Raw genomic sequence first — 25099 nt, 5'->3', positions numbered from 1 at the left:
GATCATGTCTCAGTGCACGCTGAGCATCATGGATCATGATAGAGACTTAGTCAATTAGGTGAATATATGGTTAGTTGAATATATGGTTAGTTGAAGTTGCCTCCTCTTCAAATTCCTCATCTGATAATTACTTGACAGGGCTATTGGCAGACTTAGACCACAGATGCAAAGGGACTAGCACAGTGTTGAGCAAATAACAAGTATTCAATAAATGCACATTCCCTTTTCTTCCCCTGAGCACTTCACAGCCACAGCCTTTGACTCAGCTGTGACTGCTGTATTCTATGTTCCTTAACTTTCATCACCAAGTCCTGCAAAATCTTCCCCTGTAATATCTCTCAGATCTGCCACTAACCCAGTGTGAGCCTGTTGACTCACCCTTCAGAAACTGGTCTTTAAGTGGCTGTCATTTCTCAATTCCATATACTATTAAAATCACCCTAAGGGATAGCGTCATTTCCTTTATGTCTCCATCACCTTGAGTTCACCCTATGCCTCTCCAGGCAGGCACTGTCCACAAGAGGCAGACCTGAACTTATGCACCCACCGGTCACAAGCTTAGTTCTGACTGTAATCTCATGGGCTAGTAGCAGCCCATTCTTTTCACCTTTCTCTAGCCTCACAGTTTATTCTCCTTTAGGACTAGATGCTAGTTCAGCTGGGCCTTGGAGTCTTCTTTCTTTGGCATTGCCTCCTTGAGTGAGAACTGGATGGTGAAAATTTTAAATTTCCAGTATTTGTCAATTCTCTGTACCATTTTTTTCCCTATCTAAACAATCTTTGCTAAGAGTCATTTGCTTCTTCAGATTTGGGAGGACTTCAGTCTAAACCTCTTATTTTATAGACAAAGCCTAGAGGGAAAATGTGACTTGCCATGTTCACGTAAGCCAGGATCAGGGACTAGGCCTCTTGCCTTAATCTAGTAGTTTCCCATTTTAGTTTACACTTTGACCTTCCATCAAGCAAAGTTACTTGCTGTTTCTTGTAGACTGCTTCTTCTTCATCTCTTTTCCTTTAATTCAGTGATGTAGGGTTACAACTGGAATAAAAGCATGCTTACCTATGAACTAGGTCTGACGGGAAGCAAGGACACAGAAGAGCAGAAGGTTAGCTTATGAAGGGTTCATGTCCTTATCTCCTAATTCTTCATTGGTGCCATTTCTGCTGCAGCACCCGTCACACCAATGCTTTACCCCCAGAGCACGCCTCCTGCCCTGCAGCACGCTGACGCAGTAGCTTTCTATTCATTTCTGACAAATTTCCCTAGGAGCCAAGCAGGTAGGCAGGCCACTGTATATGTAAAGATGATATGTAATAAACAAAAAGCTTTAAGTGTCAAGAGTATCTGAATGTTAGCAATAAAGGTGGATTTCCTTTCTCTTCTGCATCACTTAGTAACTATGTGCTATCCATTCTTCCTCCTGTCTCTTCTGGATCTCCTCCATCTTCATTCACTGTCTTGGTTCAGGCTCTGAAGAGTGCTTTTTTGAACTATTTCAGACATCTTCCAGTGAATCTTCTATCTTTATTCCTCCCCTCTGGTCCCACTTCCACAGAGGATCTTTCTAAATTTAAATGTGATTCTCTTGCCCTTTTTGAAAATCCTCTAGTCTTTAATCCACATGCATCAGGTTCCTTGGCATAACTCGCTAAGCCCTCCATGACCTGCCTGCCGCCTACCACCATAGCCCCATTTTCTGCCACTCTGTCCTTCACAATTTGTTCTCCAGCATCACAGGCCAATACAGTCAGCCCTCCGTATTTGCAGGTTCTGCATCTGCCCATTCAAGCAACCATGGATCAAAATTGTTTTTAAAATAATACAATGATTTAAAATGAAACAAATAAAAACAATACACAATGTTACTTGTGGGCTTAAAAACAAAAAAAGGTTAAAAAATTTTTAATTCAAAAAAGACAAAAACAATATAGTAGAACAAATGTTTACATAGCATTTACATTGTAGTAGGTATTATAAGTAATTTAGAGATGATTTAAAGTGTATGAAAGAATGTGCATAGGCTATATGCAAATACTACACTATTTTATGTTAGAGCCTTGAGCATCCTTATATTTAGGTATCTGGTAGGGGTTCTGGAACCAATTCCCTGCAGCTATGACTCTGTATAATTCTCTGAACATAATGTGTTTCATATTTCATATTTCCATGACACTGTACATGTAGTTACTTCTGCCTGGGATGCTCTTTCTGCCTTATCTATCTGGGAAACTTCCATTCATCCTCAAAACCCAGCTTAGACTCTGCTTCAGCATCCCTCCCCATCTCATCTGTCGAATTAAACATTTCCTATCCTCTCACACTTCCAAAGCCTGTGTTTTTATTGCAATTATTCTATATTTTACATATATTTGTTTTCATGTTGCACTTTGAATCCCCATCACTTAACACAAGGTCTGGCACATAAAGGGTATTAGATATGCATATATATATTTCACAGTTGAGATATAATTCACATATCATAAAATTCACCCTTTTAAAGGACAAATTCAGGCCAGACGCAGTGTCTCATGCCTGTAATCCTAGTATTTTGGGAGGCCAAGGTGGTGGATCACCTGAGGTCAGGGGTTTTAGACCAGCCTAGCAAACATGGTGAAACACTCACTCTGTACTAAAATTATAAAAATTAGCCAGGCGTGGTGGCACATGCTTACAGTCCCAGCTACTTGGGAGGCTGAGGCATGAGAATCACTTGAACCCAGGAGGCGAGGTTGCAGTAAGCTAAGATTGCCCCAGTACACTCCAGCTTGGGCAACAGAGTGAAACTCTGTCTCAAAAAAAAGGACAATTCAGTGGTTTTGGCACATTCTGAAGATTATGTTGCAATTACCATGATCTAATTCCACAATATTTTCATCACTCCTAAAAGAAACTCTGTAATTGTCAGCAGTTACTCCCTCTTAGTGCCTCCCTTGCATTGGACCCCCTGTGGGTGCCTGGCCACCACTAGTCTACTTTCCATCTCTATGGATTTGCCTGTTCTGGACATTTCATATAAATGGAATCATATAACACGTGGCCTTTGGTGTCTGGCTTCTTTCACTTAACAGTGTTTTCAAGGTCCATCCACATTATAGTGGGTATCACTAATTCATTCCTTCTTATGACTGAGCAATATTTCACTTACGGATATGGAGATGAGATGGATATGGAGATGCTCCTTTTGTTTATCCACTCATCAGCTGATGGACATTTACATAGTTTCTATTTTTTTTTTTTACTCTCCAAATAGGCTGCTATGAACATTCCTGTATGAGTTTTTGTGTTAATAAATACTTGAGTCAATGAATATGTGAGTGAATGGATAATGACTTATATTTCATCATGTGTTTTTTGGCTAGCATATGAATTGTAACCTTCTTTTCTGCTTTTGGGCAGGTCTGGGCCGAATCAATCAGGCTGAAGAATATCTATTCCAAGCCCAGTGGACAGTCCTCAAATCAACTGACTGTAGTCATGCCACCCACTCTTTACTGCATCGGAACCTGGGACTTCTCTATATAGCCAAGAAAAACTACAAAGAAGCCCGTTATCATCTGGCCAATGATGTAAACAAGCTAAATTATAACACCTGGATATTTCCAAAATCTGCTTAATTTTTTTAAAACTGTGCATTTCTCTAAAACTTTCTGTGTACAACTGATTATTTAGTGGGATGTTGGTAATAACCCAATTCTAACAACCTGAGTTTAAGCATTTCGACTTCCTGGCTATTCAACCTTGGCCAGGGCACATATTTCTGAATTTTCAGTTGCCCCGAAGAGTAGAGGAAGGCAAAACAGCATACTCGTCAAGAGAAAGGCTTTGCTTGTAGTCCCAGCTGTTGTTTCATTAGCTTACATAGTCTTGGAAAATTTGTTTAACCCCTTTCATCACTTGTAAGACAGGAATAATAAAATAGTCTCTACCTTATTGGGTCGTTGCAAAGATTAATAGGACAATATATGTATAGTATGTTGGCTATTATTTTTTAAAATAACATTAATATACTTCAGAGTGTTGGTTATTAAATTTAAAAGAGCTAGATTTATAAGAAAGCACTTTTCAATGATGAAACTGTATAGAGGTTAGATGGGATGTTGAGGGTAATAACTGAATTGTTCTTTCAAAATTTAAGAGGTTTCTATTAGGATTTCAGTATTGGAAAATATTACCAGAGAAAAGAGTTCCTGGGCATGAAATCTGAGTTAGTGTAGGTTCAGACTGTAGTCTCCATGCAGGTTGGTTCTTTCTTCAGCCTCTCTTCAGCCCTTCCTCTGGTTGCCTGCCTGTAAAATGTCCATAGATTAAATTTTATGCTGGTTACTCTTTAAATCCCCCTACCCCATATCCATTCGCAGCCCTACTCTATGTCCTGGGAGTCGGACCTCTGTGGACGACACAACCTCTATGGACTCCGTTGCTCTCTACCTTTGGTTGGGTTTGGAAAATGGGAGGCAAAACAGGGGAGTGGAGACTAGGAGGAGAAAGAGGCTGGGGCACTGATTTTCTATACTGCCTCTCTGCCCCACCCCTGATCTGGCAGGAACAGTGTTCCTCTGTGCCACAGTTATTGTCAGGCAACCTTCTTCCATAGTGCTAGCTCTTGCTGGACCCTGATAACCTTGTTTCCTCCCCTTGCTGTTTCAGGTGTCAGGAAGGTAATAGTTTCTTGCTGTTGGAACCCCCTGGTGTTTTACTAGACCTTGATTTCACTTGTATGGCTTTTCCCTAGCCCTTGTTGGTGTCTTAACCCTTCTACATGTCAAATAATAATAATTCCATTAAACTAACTTCAGGTAATTTTTTTTTTTTGAGATGGAGTTTCGCTCTTGTTACCCAGGCTGGAGTGCAATGGTGCGATCTCGGCTCACCGCAACCTCCGCCTCTTGGGTTCAGGCAATTCTCCTGCCTCAGCCTCCTGAGTAGCTGGGATTACAGGCGCATGCCACCATGCCCAGCTAATTTTTTGTATTTTTAGTAGAGATGGGGTTTCACTATGTTGACCAGGATGGTCTCGATCTCTTGACCTCGGGATCCACCCGCCTCGGCCTCCCAAAGTGCTGGGATTACAGGCATGAGCTACGGCACCTAGCCTCAGGCAATCTTTTGAGGGTGCCATCTGGTTCCACCTGGGCCCCTGACTAATACAATTCTTTTTTTTTTACTTTGTCAATTTTTTTTTATTGCATTTTAGGTAATGGGGTACATGTGCAGAACATGCAAGATAGTTGCATAGGTACACACATGGCAGTGTGTTTTGCTGCCTTCCTCCTTTTCACCCACATTTGGCATTTCTCCCCAGGCTATCCCTCCCCAGCTCTCCTCCCTGCTGTCCCTCCCCTAGTCCCCTTAATAGACCCCAGTGTGTAGTAATCCCTTCCCTGTGTCCATGTGTTCTCATTTTTCATCACCCACCTATGAGTGAGAATATGCGGTATTTCATTTTCTGTTCTTGTGTCAGTTTGCTGAGAATGATGTTCTCTAGATTCATCCATGTCCCTACAAAGGACACGAGCTCATCATTTTTAATTGCTAATGATAATATTCCATGGTATCTATGTGCCACATTTTCCCAGTCCAGTCTATCATCAATGGGCATTTGGGTTGGTTCCAGGTCTTTGCTATTGTAAACAGTGCTGCAATGATCATTCGTGTGCATGTGTCCTTATAGTAGAACGACTTATAGTCCTTTGGATATATACCCAATAATGGGATGGCTGGGTCAAATTGGAATTTCTATTTCTAAGGCCTTGAGGAATCGCACACTGTCTTCCACAATGGTTGAACTAATTTACACTCCCACCAACAGTGTAAAAGTGTTCCTATTTCTCCACATCCTCTCCAGCATCTGTTGTCTCCAGATTTTTTAATGATCGCCATTCTAACTGGCGTGAGATGGTATCTCAATGTGGTTTTGATTTGCATCTCTCTAATCACCAGTGATGATGAGCATTTTTTCATATGTTTGTTGGCCTCATGTATGTCTTCTTTTGTAAAGTGTCTGTTCATATCCTTTGCCCATTTTTGAATGGACTTGTTTGTTTTTTTCCTGTAAATCTGTTTGAGTTCTTTGTAAATTCTGGATATCAGCCCTTTATCAGATGGGTAAACTGCAAACGTTTTTTCCCATTCTGTTGGTTGCCAATCCACTCTAGTGACTGTTTCTTTTGCCGTGCAGAAGCTGAGGAGTTTGATTAGGTCCCATTTGTCTATTTTGGCTTTTGTTGCCAATGCTTTTGCTGTTTTGTTCATGAAGTCTTTGCCTACTCCTATGTCCTGGATGTTTTTGCCTAGATTTCCTTCTAGGGTTTTTATGGTGCCAGGTCTTATGTTTAAGTCTTTAATCCATCTGGAGTTAATTTTAGTGTAAGGTGTCAGGAAGGGGTCCAGTTTCTGCTTTCTGCACATGGCTAGCCAGTTTTCCCAACACCATTTGTTAAACAGGGAATCCTTTCCCCATTGCTTGTTTTTGCCAGGTTTATCAAAGATTGTATGGTTGTAGATATGTTGTGTTGGCTCCGATGCCTCTGTTTTGTTCCATTGGTCTATATCTCTGTTTTGGTACCAGTACCATGCTGTTTTGATTACTGTAGCCTTGTAGTATAGTTTGAAGTCCGGTAGTGTGATGCCCCCCGCTGTGTTCTTTTTGCTTAGAATTGACTTGGCTATGTGGGCTCTTTTTTGGTTCCATATGAAGTTCATGGTGGTTTTTTCCAGTTCTGTGAAGAAAGTCAATGGTAGCTTGATGGGGATAGCATTGATTCTGTAAATTACTTTGGGCAGTATAGCCATTTTCACGATATTAATTCTTCCTAACCATGAACATGGAATGTTTCTCCATCTGTTTGTGTCCTCTCTTATTTCGTTGAGCAGTGGTTTGTAGTTTTCCTTGAAGAGGTCCCTTACGTTCCTTGTGAGTTGTATTCCTAGGTATTTTATTCTTTTTGTAGCTAATGTGAATGGCAGTTTGTTCTTGATTTGGCTCTCTTTAAGTCTGTTATTGGTGTAGAGGAACGCTTGTGATTTTTGCACATTGATTTCATATCCTGAGACTTTGCTGAAGTTGCTTCTCAGTTTCAGGAGTTTATGGGCTGAGGCGATGGGGTCTTCTAGGTATACTATCATGTCGTCTGCAAATAGAGACAACTTGGCTTCCACCTTTCCTATTTGAATACCCTTTATTTCTTTTTCTTGCCTGATTGCTGTGGCTAGAATTTCCAGTACTATATTGAATAGGAGTGGTGAAAGAGGGCATCCTTGTCTAGTGCCGGATTTCAAAGGGAATGCTTCCAGTTTTTGCCCATTCAGTATGATATTGGCTGTTGGTTTGTCGTAAATAGCTTTTATTACTTTGAGATACATTCCATCGATTCTGAGTTTATTGAGTGTTTTTAGCATAAAGGGCTGTTGAATTTTGTCAAATGCCTTCTCTGCGTCAATTGAGATAATCATGTGGTTTTTGTTTTTGGTTCTGTTTATGTGGTGAATTACGTTTATAGACTTGCGTATGTTGAACCAGCCTTGCATCCCTGGGATGAATCCTATTTGATCATGATGGATAAGTTTTTTGATTTGCTGTTGCAATCGGCTTGCCAATATTTTATTGAAGATTTTTGCATCTATGTTCATCATGGATATTGGCCTGAAGTTTTCTTTTCTTGTTGGGTCTCTGCCGGGTTTTGTAATCAGGATGATATGGGTCTCATAAAATTATTTGGGAAGGATTCCCTCTTTTTGGATTATTTGTAATAGTTTCAGAAGGAATGGTACCAGCTCCTCTTTGTGTGTCTGGTAGAATTCGGCTGTGAACCCGTCTGGACCTGGGCTTTTTTTGTGTGGTAGGCTCTTAATTGCTGCCTCGACTTCTGACCTTGTTATTGGTCTATTCATAGTTTCAGCTTCCTCCTGGTTTAGGCTTGGGAGGACACAGGAGTCCAGGAATTTATCCATTTCTTCCAGGTTTACTAGTTTATGTGCATAGAGTTGTTTGTAATATTCTCTGATGATGGTTTGAATTTCTGTGGAATCTGTGGTGATTTCCCCTTTATCAATTTTTATTGCATCTCTTTGGTTGTTCTCTCTTTTCTTTTTAATCAATCTGGCTAGTGGTCTGTTTATTTTGTTGATCTTTTCAAAAAACCAGCTCTTGGATTTATTGATTTTTTGAAGGGTTTTTCGTGTCTCTATCTCCTTCAGTTCAGCTCTGACCTTAGTTATTTCTTGTCTTCTGCTGGGTTTTGAGTTTTTTTGATCTTGCTCCTCTAGCTCTTTCAATTTTGACGATAGGGTGTCAATTTTGGATCTCTCCATTCTCCTCATATGGGCACTTATTGCTATATATTTTCCTCTAGAGACTGCTTTAAATGTGTCCCAGAGATTCTGGCATGTTGTGTCTTCATTCTCATTTGTTTCGAAGAACTTCTTTATTTCTGCCTTCATTTCATTGTTTATCCAGTCAACATTCAAGAGCCAGTTTTTCAGTTTCCATGAAGGTATGCGGTTCTGGGTTGGTTTCTGAATTCTGAGTTCTAACTTGATTGCACTATGGTCTGAGAGACTGTTTGTTATGATTTCAGTTGTTTTGCATTTGCTGAGGAGTGCTTTACTTCCTAGTATGTGGTCAATTTTAGAGTAGGTGTGATGTGGTGCCAAGAAGAATGTATATTCTGTGGATTTGGGGTGGAGAGTTCCGTAGATGTCTATCAGGTTTGCTTGTTTCAGGTCGGAGTTCAAGCCCTGGATATCCTTGTTAATTTTCTGTCTGGTTGATCTAATATTGACAGTGGAGTCTTAAAGTCTTTCACTATTATTGTGTGGGAGTCTAAATCTCTTTGTAAGTCATTAAGAACTTGCCTTATGTATCTGGGTGCTCCTGTGTTGGGTCCATATATATTTAGGATTGTTAGCTCTTCTTGTTGTATCGATCCTTTTACCATTATGTAATGGCCTTCTTTGTCTCTTTTGATCTTTGTTGCTTTAAAGTCTATTTTATCAGAGATGAGAATTGCAACTCCTGCTTTTTTTTGCTCTCCATTTGCTTGGTAAATCTTCCTCCATCCCTTTATTTTGAGCCTTTGTGTATCCTTGCATGTGAGATGGGTTTCCTGGATAGAGCACACTGACGGGTTTTGTTTTTTTTATCCAATTTGCCAGTCTGTGTCTTTTGATTGGTGCATTTAGCTCATTTACATTTAGGGTTAATATTGTTCTGTGTGAATTTGATCCTGCCATTTTGATGCTAGCTGGCTGTTTTGCCCGTTAGTTGATGCAGATTCTTCATTATGTTGATGCTCTTTAGCATTTGGTATGTTTTTGTTATGGCTGGTACTGGTTGTTCCTTTCTATGTGTAGTGCCTCTTTCAGGAGCTCTTGTAAAGCAGGCCTGGTGGTGACAAAATCTCTGAGTACTTGCTTGTTTGCAAAGGATTTTATTTTTTCTTCACTTATGAAGCTCAATTTGGCTGGATATGAAATTCTGGGTTGAAAGTTCTTTTCTTTAAGGATGTTGAATATGGGCCCTCACTCTCTTCTGGCTTGTAGAGTTTCTGCCGAGAGATCTGCTGTGAGTCTGATGGGCTTCCCTTTGTGGGTGACCCGACCTTTCTCTCTGGCTGCCCTTAGTATTTTCTCCTTCATTTCAACCCTGGTGAATCTGATGATTATGTGCCTTGGGGTTGCCCTTCTTGTGGAATATCTTTGTGGTGTTCTTTCTATTTCCTGGACTTGAATATTGGCCTGTCTTGCTAGGTTGGGGAAATTTTCCTGGATAATATCCTGAAGAGTATTTTCCAGCTTAGATTTATTCTCTTCGTCACATTCTGGTACACCTATCAAACGTAGGTTAGGTCTCTTCACATAGTCCCACACTTCTTGGATACTTTGTTCATTCCTTTTTGTGTTTTTTCTCTAATCTTGGTTTCTCATTTTATTTCATGGAGTTGATCTTCAACTTCTGATATTCTTTCTAATACTTGGTCAATTCGGCTGTTGAAACTTGTGCATGTTTCGCGAAGTTCTCGTGTTGTTTTTTTCAGCTCCTTCAATTTATTCCTATTCCTCTCTAAGTTGTTCATTCTTGTTATCATTTCCTCGAATCTTTTTTCAAATATTTTTTCAAGGTTCTTAGTTTCTTTGCATTGATTTAGAACATGTTGTTTTAGCTCACGGAAGTTACTCATTACCCACCTTCTGAAGTCTGATTCTGTCATTTCGTCACACTCATTCTCCGTCCAGCTTTGTTCCCTTGCTGGTGAGGAGTTTTGTTCCTTTGTAGGAGGCAAGGTGTTTTGGTTTCAGGTGTTTTCCTCCTTTTTGCACTGGTTTCTTATCATCTTTTTGGATTCATCCACCTGTCCTCTGAGTAGTTGCTGACTTTTCGATTTGGTCTCTGAGTGGATGCCCAGATTGTTGATGATGAAGTATTTCTGTTACTTAGTTTTCCTTTTAATAGTCTAGCCCGTCTGCTGTTCAACTGCTGAGGTCCACTCCAGGCCCTGCTTGTCTGGGGTACACCTGTAGCTACTGCAGAACAGTGAGGGATTCTACCAGTTTCTTCTTCTGCTATCTTTGTCCCAGAATGATGCCCGCCAAATGTCAGTCTGATCAGTTCTTTTTGAGGTGACTCTTTGGATATACAGAGGTCAGGGAGCTGCTTGATGAGACGGTCTATATTTTATAGGAGCTCCAGTGCTGAGGTATGAGCTCCATAGTTCATTCAATGCTGTTAGGCAGGTACGTTTGAGTCTGCTGCAGCAGAACTTATAAAACCCCTTTTTTTACTCAGATGCTCTGTCTCGGGGAGTTAGGGCTTTCTTCCTGGGGTAACTTGTTCTTTTTTTTTTGAGGCAGAGTTTCGCTCTTGTTACCCAGGCTGGAGTTCAATGGCATGATCTCGGCTCACCGCAACCTCCGCCTCCTGGGTTCAGGCCATTCTCCTGCCTCAGCCTCCCAAGTAGCTGGGATTACAGGCACGCGCCACCATGCCCAGCTAATTTTTTTGTATTTTTAGTAGAGACGGGGTTTTACCATGTTTACCAGGATGGTCTGGATCTCTTGACCTTGTGATCCACCTGCCTCGGCCTCCCAAAGTGCTGGGATTACAGGCTTCAGCCAGCGTTCCCGGCCCATAGGGCTTTCTTTATGAGTATCTGTTGCACTTTTCTGCCCAGCTAGGAGGCAGACTAGTCACTATTTGCCTGCCAAGGCTCCGTCCTGCTGCATTCGGGTCCGCCCTGCTGCCATGGGCTCTGCACTGCTGTCATGGGCTTCGCTTTGTTGCTGTGGGCTCTGCTCTACTGTTGAGGGCTGTGCCCTACTGTTGTGGGCTCTGCCCTGTTTCCGTGGGCTTTGCCCTGTTGCCATGGGCTCCACCCTGCTGTCATGGGTTTTGCCCTGTTGCCGTGGGCTCTGCCCTGCTGCCGAGTGTAATTCCCTGTAGTTTTGTTTATATGGTTGTGGTTAAAACTGCTGGTGATGGTGGCCCGCCTCTGTATTGGCGGAGCCCCTTTGTTATGGCGGGTTGCCTCGGCAACGGCAGGCTGCGTCAGCAATGGGAGTGTACCTCAGTAGGGGCAGAATGCCTCGGTAATGGCAGACGCCCCTCCCCCATTGAGCTACACCTTTCTGGGTTCAGCTGTGCCCGCTGTGAAACTCTCAACCCCGAGCGTTTTGAATCGCTGTTTTGTTTGTCCCTGTGGGGGTGGGACCCGCTGAGCCTGATCACCTGGCTCCCTGCCTCAGAGCCGTTTTTTTTTCAAGTTGAACGGTTGACTCTCTCCCAGGTGTTTCAGTCGCCTGCTGATAGGGCACTGGGATCTGTGTGATTTCCCGTGCAGCTTCGCCGGCTCAAATGTTGCTTCCAGGAATCTTCTGGTCTGGCTCACTGTCCAAGTCCCATTTAATCAGATGGATATGCTAATCTGCCCTCGCAAATCTCAGATTGCCGGTTTAACAGGGCACCCAGATTAGTGTGTTTTGTGTGGAGTGCCACTGCGCTGCGGCGCCAGCCAAAATGGCCGTGCCAGCTGAAACAGCTGTGCTGGCATCCCGTGTCTCTCCTACACCTGGGAATTTCCCCGTTCTGTGGGCAACAAAGATCCATCTGGAAATGCAGCTAGCACTCACCCTCTGCACCTTCACTGAGAGCTGCAATCCTGAGTTGCTCCTACCGCGCCATCTTCTTTTTCCTCCTTTTTTTTTTTTTTTGAGACGGAGTCTGGCTATGTTACCCAGGCTGAAGTGCAATGGTGTGATCTTGGCTCACTGCAACCTCCACCCCCTGGGTTCAGGAGATTCTCCTGCCTCAGCCTCCTGAGTAGCTGGGATTACAGGTGCCTGCCACTACACCTGGCTAATTTTTGTATTTTTAGTAGAGATGGGGTTTTACCATATTAGTCAGGCTTGTCTCAAACTCCTGACCTCAGGTGATCCACTCACCTCAGCCTCCCAAAGTGCTGGGATTACAGACATGAGCCACCGTGCCCAGTTGATACAATTCTTTTTTTGTGTTTTCTTTATATACTCTACATCCTCCAGTAAATTAAGCAGAGGCACATTCTGTCCTGAGCTGGGCCACACAGTTAAGAATTAGTACAAAAAGAATTAGCACAAGCTCAGATTCTTTAGCACAGCTTTAAAAAAGCATACACATGGCCAGGTGCAGTGGCTCACGCCTATAATCTCAGCACTTTGGGAGACTGAGGCGGGTGGATCACGAGGTCAAGAGATCGAGACCATCCTGGTCAACATGGTGAAACCCCATTTCTACTAAAAATACAAAAATTAGCTGGGCATGGTGGCATGTGCCTATAATCCCAGCTACTCAGGAGGCTGAGGCAGGAGAATTGCTTGAACCCAGGAGACGGAGGTTGCGGTGAGCCAAGATCATGCTATTGCACTCCAGTCTGGGTAACAATAGCAAAACTCAATCTCAAAAAAAAAATACACACAACTTTATTGATTTATACCATAAAATTTACCCATTTTAAGTGTATAATTAAATTATTTTTAGCAAATTTACAGAGTAGTGTAACCATCAGCACAAACAAGTTTCAGAATATTTCCATTACCCTAAAGAGATCCCTTGTATCCATTTGCAGTCATTTCCCATTTCCATTCCAGCCCTAGGTAACCACTTCCTGTTTATACAGATTTGCCGTCTCAGCATAGTTCATACAGACAGAATTGTGTGTGGTCCTTGCATCTGACCTCTTTCCCCTAGCATGATTATTTTGAGATTCATCCATGTTGTCATCCATAGATCAACAGTTCATTCCTCTGTTGCCGATTAGTATTCCATTGTCTGGATATACCATAATTTGTCTATCCATTTATCGGTTGATGGACATTTTGGTTGTTTCTATATTTTGTGTATTTTAATAATGTGGATATAAACATGTACATACAAGTCTTTTTATGGACATATGTTTCCATTTCTCTTGGGTAGGTACTTAGAAGAGGAATTGCTGGGTCTTATAGCAACTCTATGTTTAACTTTTTTATGAACTACCAAACTGTTTCCACAGAGACTACACCATTTACATTCCCACTGGCAATGTATGAGGGTTTCATTTTATCCACATCCTTCCCAGCACTTTTATTTTCTGAATTTGATTTGAGCCATCCTAGCAGATATGCAGTGATATCTTACGGCTTTGTTTTGCATTTACCTAATTACTATCAATGTTAGCATCTATTCATGTGCTTATTATTCATTTGAATATCTTTTTGGAGAAATGTCAGTTCAGATCTTTTCCCCATTTAAAATTAGAATGTTGTAACAGTTTTTCATATATGTTCTGGATACAAGTCCTTTATCAGATACATGATTTGCAAAAGGAACTCAAGCACTCTCCTTCTTCCTTCTGCTGTAGATTTATTTTGCCAGTTGTGCATTTGGAACAAAGGACATTAGGACTTCAGGAGGCTACTTCCACCTGGCTAATATTTTCTATGACCTTAAAAAGTTGGACCTGGCAGACACATTGTACACCAAGGTGAGCTGGGGAATGTGGGAGCCATGCCTTGACTCTTAGGCTTGATATCTTACAACTTGTACTGGACTATTCACGAGAAACCTACCATTCATGAGATAGAGATTATATAGCCTGATACATGATATAGTCTATTTTCTTTCTTATGTGTCTCCACTATCAAAATAAACTAACCCTTAATATCCATAGGGTGATTAACGAATAATGAAGGATAGGTCAGTAAGAGCCAAACCACTTCAAATAGACTGCTGTGCTTTCTGTCACACTCATACAGCAAGCCAATGTGGGCATACTGAAGTGTCCAATGTAGAAGGAGAAGAGGTTTCCAAGGAAAATCTATTGCTACAAGATCCTGTCAAGGGATCCAAGAGCATGGGAGTACTTTAAAATGTCCATATTTACCTGTAAAAGATTTAAAACTATTTCCAATATATTGAAATGTCAGTTATATCCATATAGTAACACCTCACTTAGCAGGCAATCCTTTGTGTAATAAATGGGTAATATAGGCCTTCATGCTGACTGTTGACTCATGTTTTAGACCTGCCTTTGAGAAAGAGGCATTTTGCTGTAGCTTAAAAGCTTTGGAGTCAGATAGAACTGGGTTTAAATTCTGGCTATGCCACTTAACAACTATTACCAGAAGTCATGTGTGATCTGAACTTCTCTGAGCCTCAGTTTATTTACATGTAAAATGGGAATAATAAGAATATTACATCAGGATGTTGTGAGGATGTGAAGGTTTCGTGCTGTATGTGCTGCACAAAAGATAACCACTGTTATTAGATCCCACTAGGGCTACCCCAAGATGAGTGGCTACAGGCCCTTTGCACCCCTTCACTTGTTACACTTACCTTCGCCAGACCTGTTTGGGCTCCTAGGGCTCCCTCTGCCTCCAGGCACAGTAAGAGAGAGAACCTCTAAGTTATTCAGAAACCTGGCCAAATGCGCTATTCTCCTCACCTGCCTGGTCCAGCGGCTGATATCTGGCCTGCTTGTCGCATTACCATCTCTTTTCCCAACAGGTCTCTGAGATCTGGGATGCATATTTGAACAATCACTATCAAGTCCTCTCACAGACTCACACCCAACAAATGGATTTACTGGGCAAATTATTTGAGAACGACACTGGCTTGGGTAAGTAGCAGTTTTTCCTGAAGGCAGACCGTGACTTCATCTCACCCAATACACAGATCTTGTCCCTAAGAGGGAAAGCAGCTGTCCCTGTCATGAAGCAGAGCACTGCCACCTTCCCCATGTTGCTGATGGAGAAAACTGAGACATGGGGATCAAAGAGATTTTACCATTGTTGGGAAGAATTCAGATCCCTGTCATCACACATAGCCATTCAGGGGGTTAATAAGGGGCAGATTTAGAGGAAAAAAAGACTCCATTAAAGCCCCCTGTGATTGCTGCAGAAAATCTGTTTTTTATGTTATCCCTCCTTAAAAGATTGGGCAGCTGGGCTGGGCATGGTGGCTCACACCTGTAATCTCAGCACTTTGGGAGGCCGAGGCAGGCGGATCATGAGGTCAGAAGACGGAGACCATCCTGGCTAATGCAGTGAAACCCCATCTCTACTAAAAGTTAGCTGGGTGTGGTGGTATGCGCCTGTAATTTTAGCTACTTGGGAGGCTGAGGAAGGAGAATTGCTTGAACCTGGGAAGCAGAGGTTGCAGTGAGCCGAGATCATGCCACTGCACACCAGCCTGAGTGACAGATCGAGACTCCGTCTCAAAAAAAAAAAAAAGAAAAAGAGAAAGATTGGGCAGCAGTCTCCAATCTTTTTGGCACCAGGGACCCATTTCATGGAAGACAATTTTTCCATGGACTTGGGGGTGGGGAAGAGATGGTTTCAGGAGAATTCAAAGGCATTACATTCATTGTGCCCTACGTTTTTATTATTATTATTAATATATTATATAATAAAACATACCATGCATTATAATATAGAATCAGTGGGAGCCCTGAGCTTGTTTTCCTGCAACTAGATGGTCCCATCTGGGAGTGATGGGTGACAGTGACAGATCATCTGGCATTGGATTCTCATAAGGAGTGTGCAACCTAGATCCCTCCCATGCGCAGTTTACAACAGGGTTCACGCTCCTAAGAGAATCTAATGCTGCCGCTGAACTGACAGGAGGTGGAGCTCAGGTGTTAATGCGAGCAGTGGGGAGTGGCTGTAAATAGATGAAGCTTTGCTCACGCCCACCACCCCTGCTCACCTCCTGCTGCGCAGCCCAGTTCCTAACAGGCCACAAAACAGTACTGGGCCATGGCCTGGGGGTTGGAGACTCTTGCTCCAGGACACAGAAGCCAAGGTAAACTGTACACAGAAGTTGCATTGCTGATTTCTTCTCATGCCTTAGCTTCACGCTTTACTGAACAGTGAGCTTCTCAGTGGCAGGGCCCAACTGGATTAAACTGTATTCCCCTGGTGCAGCAAAGGGCTAAGTGTTAAATAGCACCGTATAGCATCATGCCCTCAGAGACAATGAAAAGACACAGAGGATCTTGTTTCTGCTCAAAAGAGATATACAGTGCAGTTGGTGATATAGAACCTATAGGCAATAACAAAAGAATATTTCTGTAAGCACAAATTATATTACAAGATGAGTCCTAGAATGAAGACCTAAGGACAGCTGGGTGGTGTTGAAGAAGGAAGACTCTAGAGGAGAGGTTTTGAGCTACAGTTTAACAAATTAATAACTTAATTGAATTTTCTCTCATTATGCAAGTAGTTCGCATTACAGCAGAACACTCAGAAATCACAGATATCCAAAGATAGCCAAACTTAACATAATGGTGCATATCCTTTTGTCTTTTTTCTTTAAGCTTAGTACTTGTGTAAGTGCTTTTAAGTACCTGTAATAACTTCTCAGTAAATGGTAACTAAAGTAGGACCAAAAACTACTGGGGAAAATAGTAAACAGAGGGAAGCATAAAGGCTGTTGCTTATGCATCTTTGGCCTGGGGGAGAAGAGTTAAGCTGATGCACCCACAAAAAGTCCCTTCCCCAGTTCTCCTCTCAGCTATAGGACCCAAGGAATTGGACCGAAGGAATCTGCCTATAACAAATTCTCTGTGTTTGCAAGCCGAAGAGATCTAGAGTTCAGGACTCCAAAAGAGAAAACCTTAGCAACTTTGGGACCTGTGGGAGTGAGCATATTTTCAGGCTACTCTGATAAGGACATGCTAAGCAAAGCTGGAAAGTGGTCTGAAACTCCTGCTTCCTTGCTTCCTGCTTTGCACGTGGAGGGAGTCCTCCAGGTAAAGAGCTTGCTGTAATTTGTGCTATTTCCACCAGTGCCGCTGGGAAGGCTTCAGCAGACCAGGCCCTGTAACAGCTGAGTGCTTTTGATGAGGGGAGACTCAATTGCCAAGAGCTCTTTTTCCTTTCTCTCCCTTCCAATGCAGATGAAGCCCAGGAAGCAGAAGCCATTCGCATCCTGACTTCAATCTTGAAAATTCGAGAATCTACTGCTGACAAAGCTCCCCAAAAAACTATCTTTGTTCTGAAAATCCTGGTCATGCTTTACTACCTGATGATGAATTCTTCAAAGGCAAGTTTCCCTTAAAAAGCAAATGAAGGTAGAAATTCATCTAGTTGAACTCATCTGTGTTTTGCCCAATTCCAATAGCTTTTGCCCTCAGGGCAAGCCCTCTCTCTAAAGAGGTTCAGATGCTCATGACCTTTCTCTTGTGTTGAGTCCAGCCTGCATAATGGAAGCTGGATTGTCTTCTTCCCGAGGGTTCCCAGGCTTGCATAGTTAAAGGGAGTCTGGGGCAGTGCTAGGAAGCCTGTGGGGCAGGAGGGCTCCGAGGAGCCTTGGAGGGATGAAGTAGCAGCTCTAACTCCACTCAGTGACTGAGTTCCCTGTTGCTGTGGGGATTCAGACAGAAATGCATTGCCATGAAATGATTCAAAAAGTAACTGGTTTTGAGCACGTTTTACATACCAGTCATTGGTCTGAACCCTTTACATAATTATCATATTAATGCTTACACCAACCTTATGAGCTAGGTATTTTATTATCTCTACAAACAAAGAAACTGAAGCACTGAGAGGGTCAGTTCTTTGCCCAGTGTCTCATAGACAGTAAGCATACCTGGCATATCTCAGGTTTATTGATTTATTGGTTGATTCTCCCATTCATTCAAACATTTATTGAACATCTGTCATTTGCAAAGCACTACTCTAGGGACTGGGGATACAGTGGTAATCAATACGTTTCTTATCTCCATAACACTTGTGTTTTTTGGAGGAGTAGAAATAAACATACATATGTCTAATATAATTTCACATAATAGAAACTGCTATACAGAAAATTAGGCCAGGCACAGTGGTGACTTATGCCTGTAATCCCAGAACTTTGGGAGGCTCAGGCAGGATGATTGCTTAAGCCCAGGAGTTCAAGACCAGCCTGGGCAACATAATGAGACCCAGTCTCTACTAAAAAAAAAAAAAAATCAGCCTGGCATGGTGGTGTACACCTGTAGTCCCAGCTACTCAGGAGGCTGAGATGAGAGGATTGCTTGAACCCAAGAGGTTGAGGCTGCAGTGAGCCATGCTTGTGCCACTGCACTCACTCCAGCCTGGGTGACAGAGCAAGATCCTGTCTCAAGGAAAAAAAAAAAAGAAAAGAAAAAGCAGCAGGCAGGGGGAGAGAATGGAGGCTGGTTGGAAGGAAGCCTTTTTGTGTGGGTGACATGGGAAAATTTAAGATTCCTTTTCCTCCTCCCTCCCTCCTTTCTTTTCTTTCTTCAGCTAACTTTTACTAAGCACCTGCGGTATACCAGGCCTGGAGGAGCTCACAGTCAGTGGGTTATAATAGAGGATGACAGCAAAGCCCAGAGCACTGGGAGCACAGAGGAAGGGCACTAACCCTGTCTGGGATAGGCATAGGAATGGGTCAGGAATAGGAAAATATTTCCACTGAACTTTCAAATTTACATTGGACAAAACCTCTTTTCTGCAGTGCAATGTCCAATTTTCCACTGGATACTCAAGGAAGTCATTACCCCAGGGTACAGTAGATCTACAAGAGGCCTTAGACAAAAGGCACACATCTATACGTCAAGACTGGTGGCTCACTTCCTTCAGGCCTTCACTTGACTCAGCTGTTTCCTTTTCACTGAAGCGTTCCCTGGCCTCCCTGTCTAAAACTGTGAACCCCCACTACTACCTCTAATGCTTCCTATCCCCTTTCTTGCTTTATTTTTCCCCTTAGCATTTATCCCTATTTAAGATACTATCATGTTTTACGTATTTGTCTTGTTTATTGTCTTTCTCCCCTACTACACTGTAAATTCCATGAGAATAGGAGTTTCTGTCTGTACTCACAGTACCTGGAACATAGTAACCATTCAGTAACTATTTGTAGGAAGGAAGGAAGAAAGGAAGAAAGGGAAGAAGGGAGGAAGAAAAGGGAGCTTCTTTCCAAGTCAAAACTCTAGGCCACATGGCCCCCAGGACCACCCCAGGGTGGTCATTTACTGTGGCACCTGTCACCTCTGTGCCTTCCAGTGAAGGCCTATAGGGCCTAGCAGGGCACCAGAAAAAAAACACATGTGGCTAGCTGTAAGGGCCCAGTGTGTGTTTACAGGTTTATCAACAAGAGCTCAGTGAGTGGCGTGAAAAGGTGATGAGTTCTCTCTCATATTTCTGGAGTTGAGCACAGATGGGGCTTCCCAATGTTATGCCTTCCTGTGGCAACTTCCTGTTGTCACTGCAATTCTATTTCAGGCACAGGAATATGGCATGAGGGCCCTCAATCTCGCCAAAGAACAACAGCTCGATGTCCATGAGCAAAGCACCATTCAAGAGTTACTAAGTCTTGTCTCAACTGAAGATCATCCCATTACTTAATGACCCATGAGTTTTGCATCAAGGGTTATTCCAGGAGCTACTGAATGTCAAGTAGATTCCAGCCTTGCACAACTGCTTTGCGGTACTGTAGATTGCTGAAGTTTCCACCCTCTTTCCCTGGGATGGCACACATAGCTGTTATTTTTTCTAACACAGCATATTGAGGGAATATAAAGTTTTAGGCATAGAAATCAGTAAAAACTATTGTTTGTCATGACCTTTGTACTTGGTTTATCATGACTTTGTGTGACTGAGTAATGTGTAGTCAGATCACTAATATGGTATTTGTAATTAAACTATAAATAGTTTGTCATTTTTCCAGAAGTCTCCCAGTGATGCATGTTTCATAGACTTTTACTAAAGGAGGAGTAAGGGAGGAAATAAAGCTATATTGGAGCAAAGTTTCTCTATTCTTAATTCTATGGTGGAGTTAGCTTTATTCTGAGGTAGATTGTCATAAAGTACCCATTATAATTCCTAGAGCAATCACTAAGAAAATAACCCCAAAAATAGTTAAAAATCAACAAAGGGATTAAAATGGTATACTAGAAAATGTCCACATAAAGAAAAGAAGGTGGGCTTAAGCTTCATATGGAACCAAAAGAGAGCCCACATAGCCAAGACAATCCTAAGCAAAAAGAACAAAGGTGGAGGCATCACACTACCTGACTTCAAACTATACTACAAGGCTACAGTAATCAAAACAGCATGGTACTGGTACCAAAACAGAGATATAGACCAATGGAACAGAAAGGAGGCCTCAGAGGCAATGCCACACATCTACAACCATCTGATCTTTGATAAACCTGAAAAAAACAAGCAATGGGGAAAGGATTATTCCCTGTTTAATAAATGGTGTTGGGATAACTAGCTAGCGATGTTCAGAAAACAGAAACTGGACCCCTTCCTGACACTTTACACTAAAATTAACTCCAGGTGGATTAAAGACTTAAACATAAGACCTAACACCATAAAAATCCTAGAAGAAAACCCAGGCAAAACCATTCAGGACATAGGCATAGGCAAAGACTTCATGACTAAAACACCAAAAGCATTGGCAACAAAAGCCAAAATAGACAAATAGGACCTAATTAAACTCCAGAGCTTCTGCACAGCAAAAGAAACAATCATAAGAGTGAATTGGCAACCAAAAGAATGGGAAAAAATTTTTGCAATCTACCCATCTGACAAAGGGCTAATATCCAGAATCTACAAAGAACAAAAACAGATTTACAAGAAAAAAAACAAGCCCATTTAAAAGTGGGCGAAGGATATGAACAGACGCTTTTCAAAAGAAGACATATAGAAGGCCAACAAACATATGAAAAAATGCTCATCATCACTGGTCATTAGAGAAATGCAAATCAAAACTAAATTGAGGTAACTTCTCACGCCAGTTAGAATGGCAATCATTAAAAACTCTGGAGACAACAGATGCTGGAGAGGATGTGAAGAAATAGGAACACTTTTACACTGGTGGTGGGAGTGTAAATGAGTTCAACCATTGTGGAAGACAGTGTGGCGATTCCTCAAGGACTTAGAAATAGAAATTCCATTTGACCCAGCCATTTCATTATTGAATCTATATCCAAAGGATTATAAATCATTCTATTATAAAGACACATGTACATGTATGTTCATTGTGGCACTGTTTACAATAGCAAAGACCTGGAACCAACCCAAATGCCCATCAATGACAGACTGGACAAGGCATATGTGGCACATATACAGCATGGAATACTATGCAGCCATAAAAACTGATGAGTTTGTGTCCTTTGTATGGATATGGATTAATCTGGAAACCATCATTCTCAGCAAACTGACACAAGAACAGAAAATCAAACACGGCATGTTCTCACTTATGGTTGTCGAACAATGAGAACATATGGACACAGGGAGGGCAGCATCACACACTGGGGTCTGTTGGGGGGACTAGGACTAGGGGAGGGACAGTGGGGGGTAGGGAGGTTGGGGAGGGATAATGGGAGAAATGCCAGATATAGGTGACAGGGGGATGGAGGCAGCAAACCACATTGCCATGTGTGTACCTATGCAACAATCCTGCATGATCTGCACATGTACCCCAGAACCTAAAGTATAATAAAAAATATATATATTGAAAAAAAAAGAATACATGATTCTTGGGGAAAAAAAAGAAGGTGGGATGAAGGAACAAAAAGGACATGAGACACATAGAAAACAAATAGCAAGATGCAGACATAAATTAGGCATAAGGTCTTTCTGTGCCAGAGGAGGTCCCTGGGCCTCTCAAGGAGCTTCAGTATGGATTGACCGAGACGCCATTCCAGGCTGGTGTCTTTCTTATCTCAGCCAATAATTTGAAGCAGATGTGGGCCATCGATACAGTCTAGGGAAGAGGCACTCTGAAAGATCCCCTGTGATGCAGAGGGCAGAGGGTGAGCCTTGGACTCAGACATGCCTGAATTCAAATTCCAGCTCTCTCACATCATTGCTTTGTGACCTTGATCTCCCCATAGCCTCATCCATTGTTGTAAAATGGCCCAGATGTGGCCACAGCTGTATCAGCTCATCCCCTCTTGATTCTGGTAATTTAGCATATCCTTTTTTTCTCCCTTAGTTTCTCTCCACACTTGCCAAGCAGCATTTTGCTTCGTGAGCAGATCTGCACCCAGGGAGGAGATATGCAGGTCAAGAACCTGTCAGAGAGTTTTATGTTTATCACTGTAAAGTAATTCACTCAGACACTTATAATAAAAATAAGTCAGATGGGTCACCCTGCCCCTTCAGGTAAAATCAGCTGGAACCCGGCATTCCATATTTCTGGGCATTTTTATGCTTCCCCAAGATGGCTATGAAGTCTCGGGGGCTTACTTGTCGTTCAGCCGTCTCTTGATCTAATTTTCAGCTTCAGTTGAATTCTCATTCTCCAGTCTATATAGTGTAGCACTTTCTTTTTCTCTTTAAGGACACAGCTGATTCTTCTTAACTCTTAATCCGTAACCCCAAATATGGGTCAGCTCTTTCAAACAGACTCTTTTTTTTTTTTTTTTTTTGAGACGGAGTTTCCCTCTTGTTACCCAGGCTGGAGTGCAATGGCACGATCTCGGCTCACCACAACCTCCGCCTCCTGGGTTCAGGCAATTCTCCTGCCTCAGCCTCCTGAGTAGCTGGGATTACAGGCGCGCACCACCATGATCAGCTAATTTTTGTATTTTTCGTAGAGACGGGGTTTCACCATGTTGACCAGGATGGTCTCGATCTCTTGACCTCGTGATCCACCCGCCTTGGCCTCCCAAAGTGCTGGGATCAAATAGACTCTTAGTGAAGACTGGAGGGGTAAGGAGGAGGATCAACAACTCTTCAGCAGATAATTTGAAAGAAAATATTAGAACTCAAACTATTCTAAAAACATTCTAAAAAGTCCATTTTGTGAAACTCTCTGTTCTTTACCATATTCCTTGGCCTCTTTCTGCCTTCTCCCTCCTGTCTTATCTATTCTCCCTGAATTCCTGTTTATTAACACTTCTGCATTGAATAAATTCATAAAGTTATTGTTTAAATTTATCGTTTCTATTGACTGATTTTCTTCTTGGTTATAGGCCATAATTTTCTGCTTTTTTTTTCATGTTTAGTAATTTAATTTTCAGTTTTTCTTCTTTTCTACCACATGTGTTTAAGACTATAAATTTTACTCTCTATACTGCTTTAGCTGAGCCCATATATTTTTAAATACCTTATGTTGCTTTTCTAAATATTTTTATTTTTTATGTCTCATGAGTCACTTAGAAATATGATTTTTAATTTCTAAAGGAGAAATTCTAACACAACTTCTTTGCTATTTATTTCTAGCTTTATTGAGATCCTAGAACATACTGTATATAATTTTTATTTTTAGAAATGTTCTTTTTAGAATGTGATCAATATTTTAAATGTTCTGTGTGTGCTAGAAAATAATGAAGTTATTGGGAGCAGTGCCCCTTAAGTCAAGTTTGTTCATATTTTCAATTCTTGCATATTTTTGCTGACTTTTTGTTCATTTATAAGAAAGATATTTAAAATCTATCCACTGACATTTTGGATTTACCTATTTCTCCTTGTAGTCCTGTTAGTTTTTGCCTCATATTTTTGATTTTGTTATTAGGTATGTACACATTTAAATATTGTATTTTCCAAGTGAACAGAATTTTTTTGTATTATGAAGTGCGATTCTCTTTATCTCTGGTAATGTTTTGGACCTTAGAGTCTATTTTGGTCTCTTATTAGTATAGCTGCACTCACTTCATTTGGGGCTGGATTGCTCGTTATCAGCTAGGCATCATCACCTCTTCATCATTTACCTCTGTTTCTTTTTTTTTTTCTTTTTCTTTTTTTTCTTTTTGAGACGGAGTTTCGCTCTTGTTACCCAGGCTGGAATGCAATGGCGCAATGTCGGCTCACTGCAACCTCCGCCTCCTGGGTTCAGGCAATTCTCCTGCCTCAGCCTCCTGAGTAGCTGGGATTACAGGCACTCACCACCATGCCCAGCTAATTTTTTGTATTTTTAGTAGCGGTTTCACCATGTTGACCAGGACCTCTGTTTCTAAGGGGAAGCTTAGAGCTACAGTTCTCAATATGCCTCTCCTTTTATGATTCTGGGTAAAATTTTCTCAGTGAGGGCCAACTGCTCAAGATTTGGAAGCTGCATAAGGAGCAACCATTTATTTATCTTCCTGCGAATCATCCACTGTTGTTTTCCTGGATGCAGATTTCCTGTGAAAGCAGCTTGCTGACCTTTGCCCCCTGATCTTAAGCACCCAGCTACTTCATAGATTTTGTATGCTTCTCATTCTCTGTATTCAATAAATCTTTTTATTCAAAATGCCTAGAGAGGCTTCTGTTTTCCTGACTAAACTCTGACTGAAACTCTTGATATTTCTTCACACAACCTTTTACTTCCAAACAATCTATATCCTTAGAGGAGTTCTCACTCTGTTATGTAGGCCTGGAGTCAAGAGATCCTTTTGCCTCAGGCCCTTGGGTAGTGGAATTGGGGCAGGCACCACTGTGCCCAGCTCTTAATGTTTGTGTGATGCATCTCTTATAAAAATAATATGATTAGGGCCAGGTGTGATGGCTCACGCCTGTAATCCCAGCACTTTGGAAGGTCGAGGTGGGCAGATCACGAGGTCAAGAGATCAAGATTATCCTGGCCAACATGGTGAAACCCTGCCTCTACTAAAAATACAAAACAGCTGGGCATGGTGACAAGCGCCTGTA

The 25099-nt window shown here is 41.9% G+C and overlaps 1 protein-coding gene across 6 annotated transcripts in view; it reads left to right on the top strand.

Moving 5' to 3' along the window:
- The window catches only part of ZMYND12 (zinc finger MYND-type containing 12), a 53036-nt gene extending 31950 nt beyond the window's left edge, over nt 1–21086 (top strand). For all 6 annotated transcript variants that reach the window (XM_035251066.3, XM_035251064.3, XM_035251065.3 and 3 more), the window contains 5 exons: nt 3398–3567; nt 13873–13995; nt 15018–15129; nt 17410–17555; nt 19739–21086. In XM_035251066.3, the coding sequence (XP_035106957.1) occupies nt 3398–3567; nt 13873–13995; nt 15018–15129; nt 17410–17555; nt 19739–19861 (674 nt within the window). In that variant the 3' untranslated portion in view covers nt 19862–21086. The remainder of the gene's footprint in view (nt 1–3397; nt 3568–13872; nt 13996–15017; nt 15130–17409; nt 17556–19738) is intronic.
- The last annotated feature ends 4013 nt before the right edge of the window (nt 21087–25099 follow it).

Source organism: Callithrix jacchus, chromosome 7, assembly GCF_049354715.1.
Source record: "Callithrix jacchus isolate 240 chromosome 7, calJac240_pri, whole genome shotgun sequence".
In the NCBI taxonomy this organism is placed as follows: domain Eukaryota; kingdom Metazoa; phylum Chordata; class Mammalia; order Primates; family Cebidae; genus Callithrix; species Callithrix jacchus.
The sequence above is the reverse complement of the archived record's forward strand: the minus strand, read 5'-3'. Positions and strand labels throughout refer to the sequence as shown.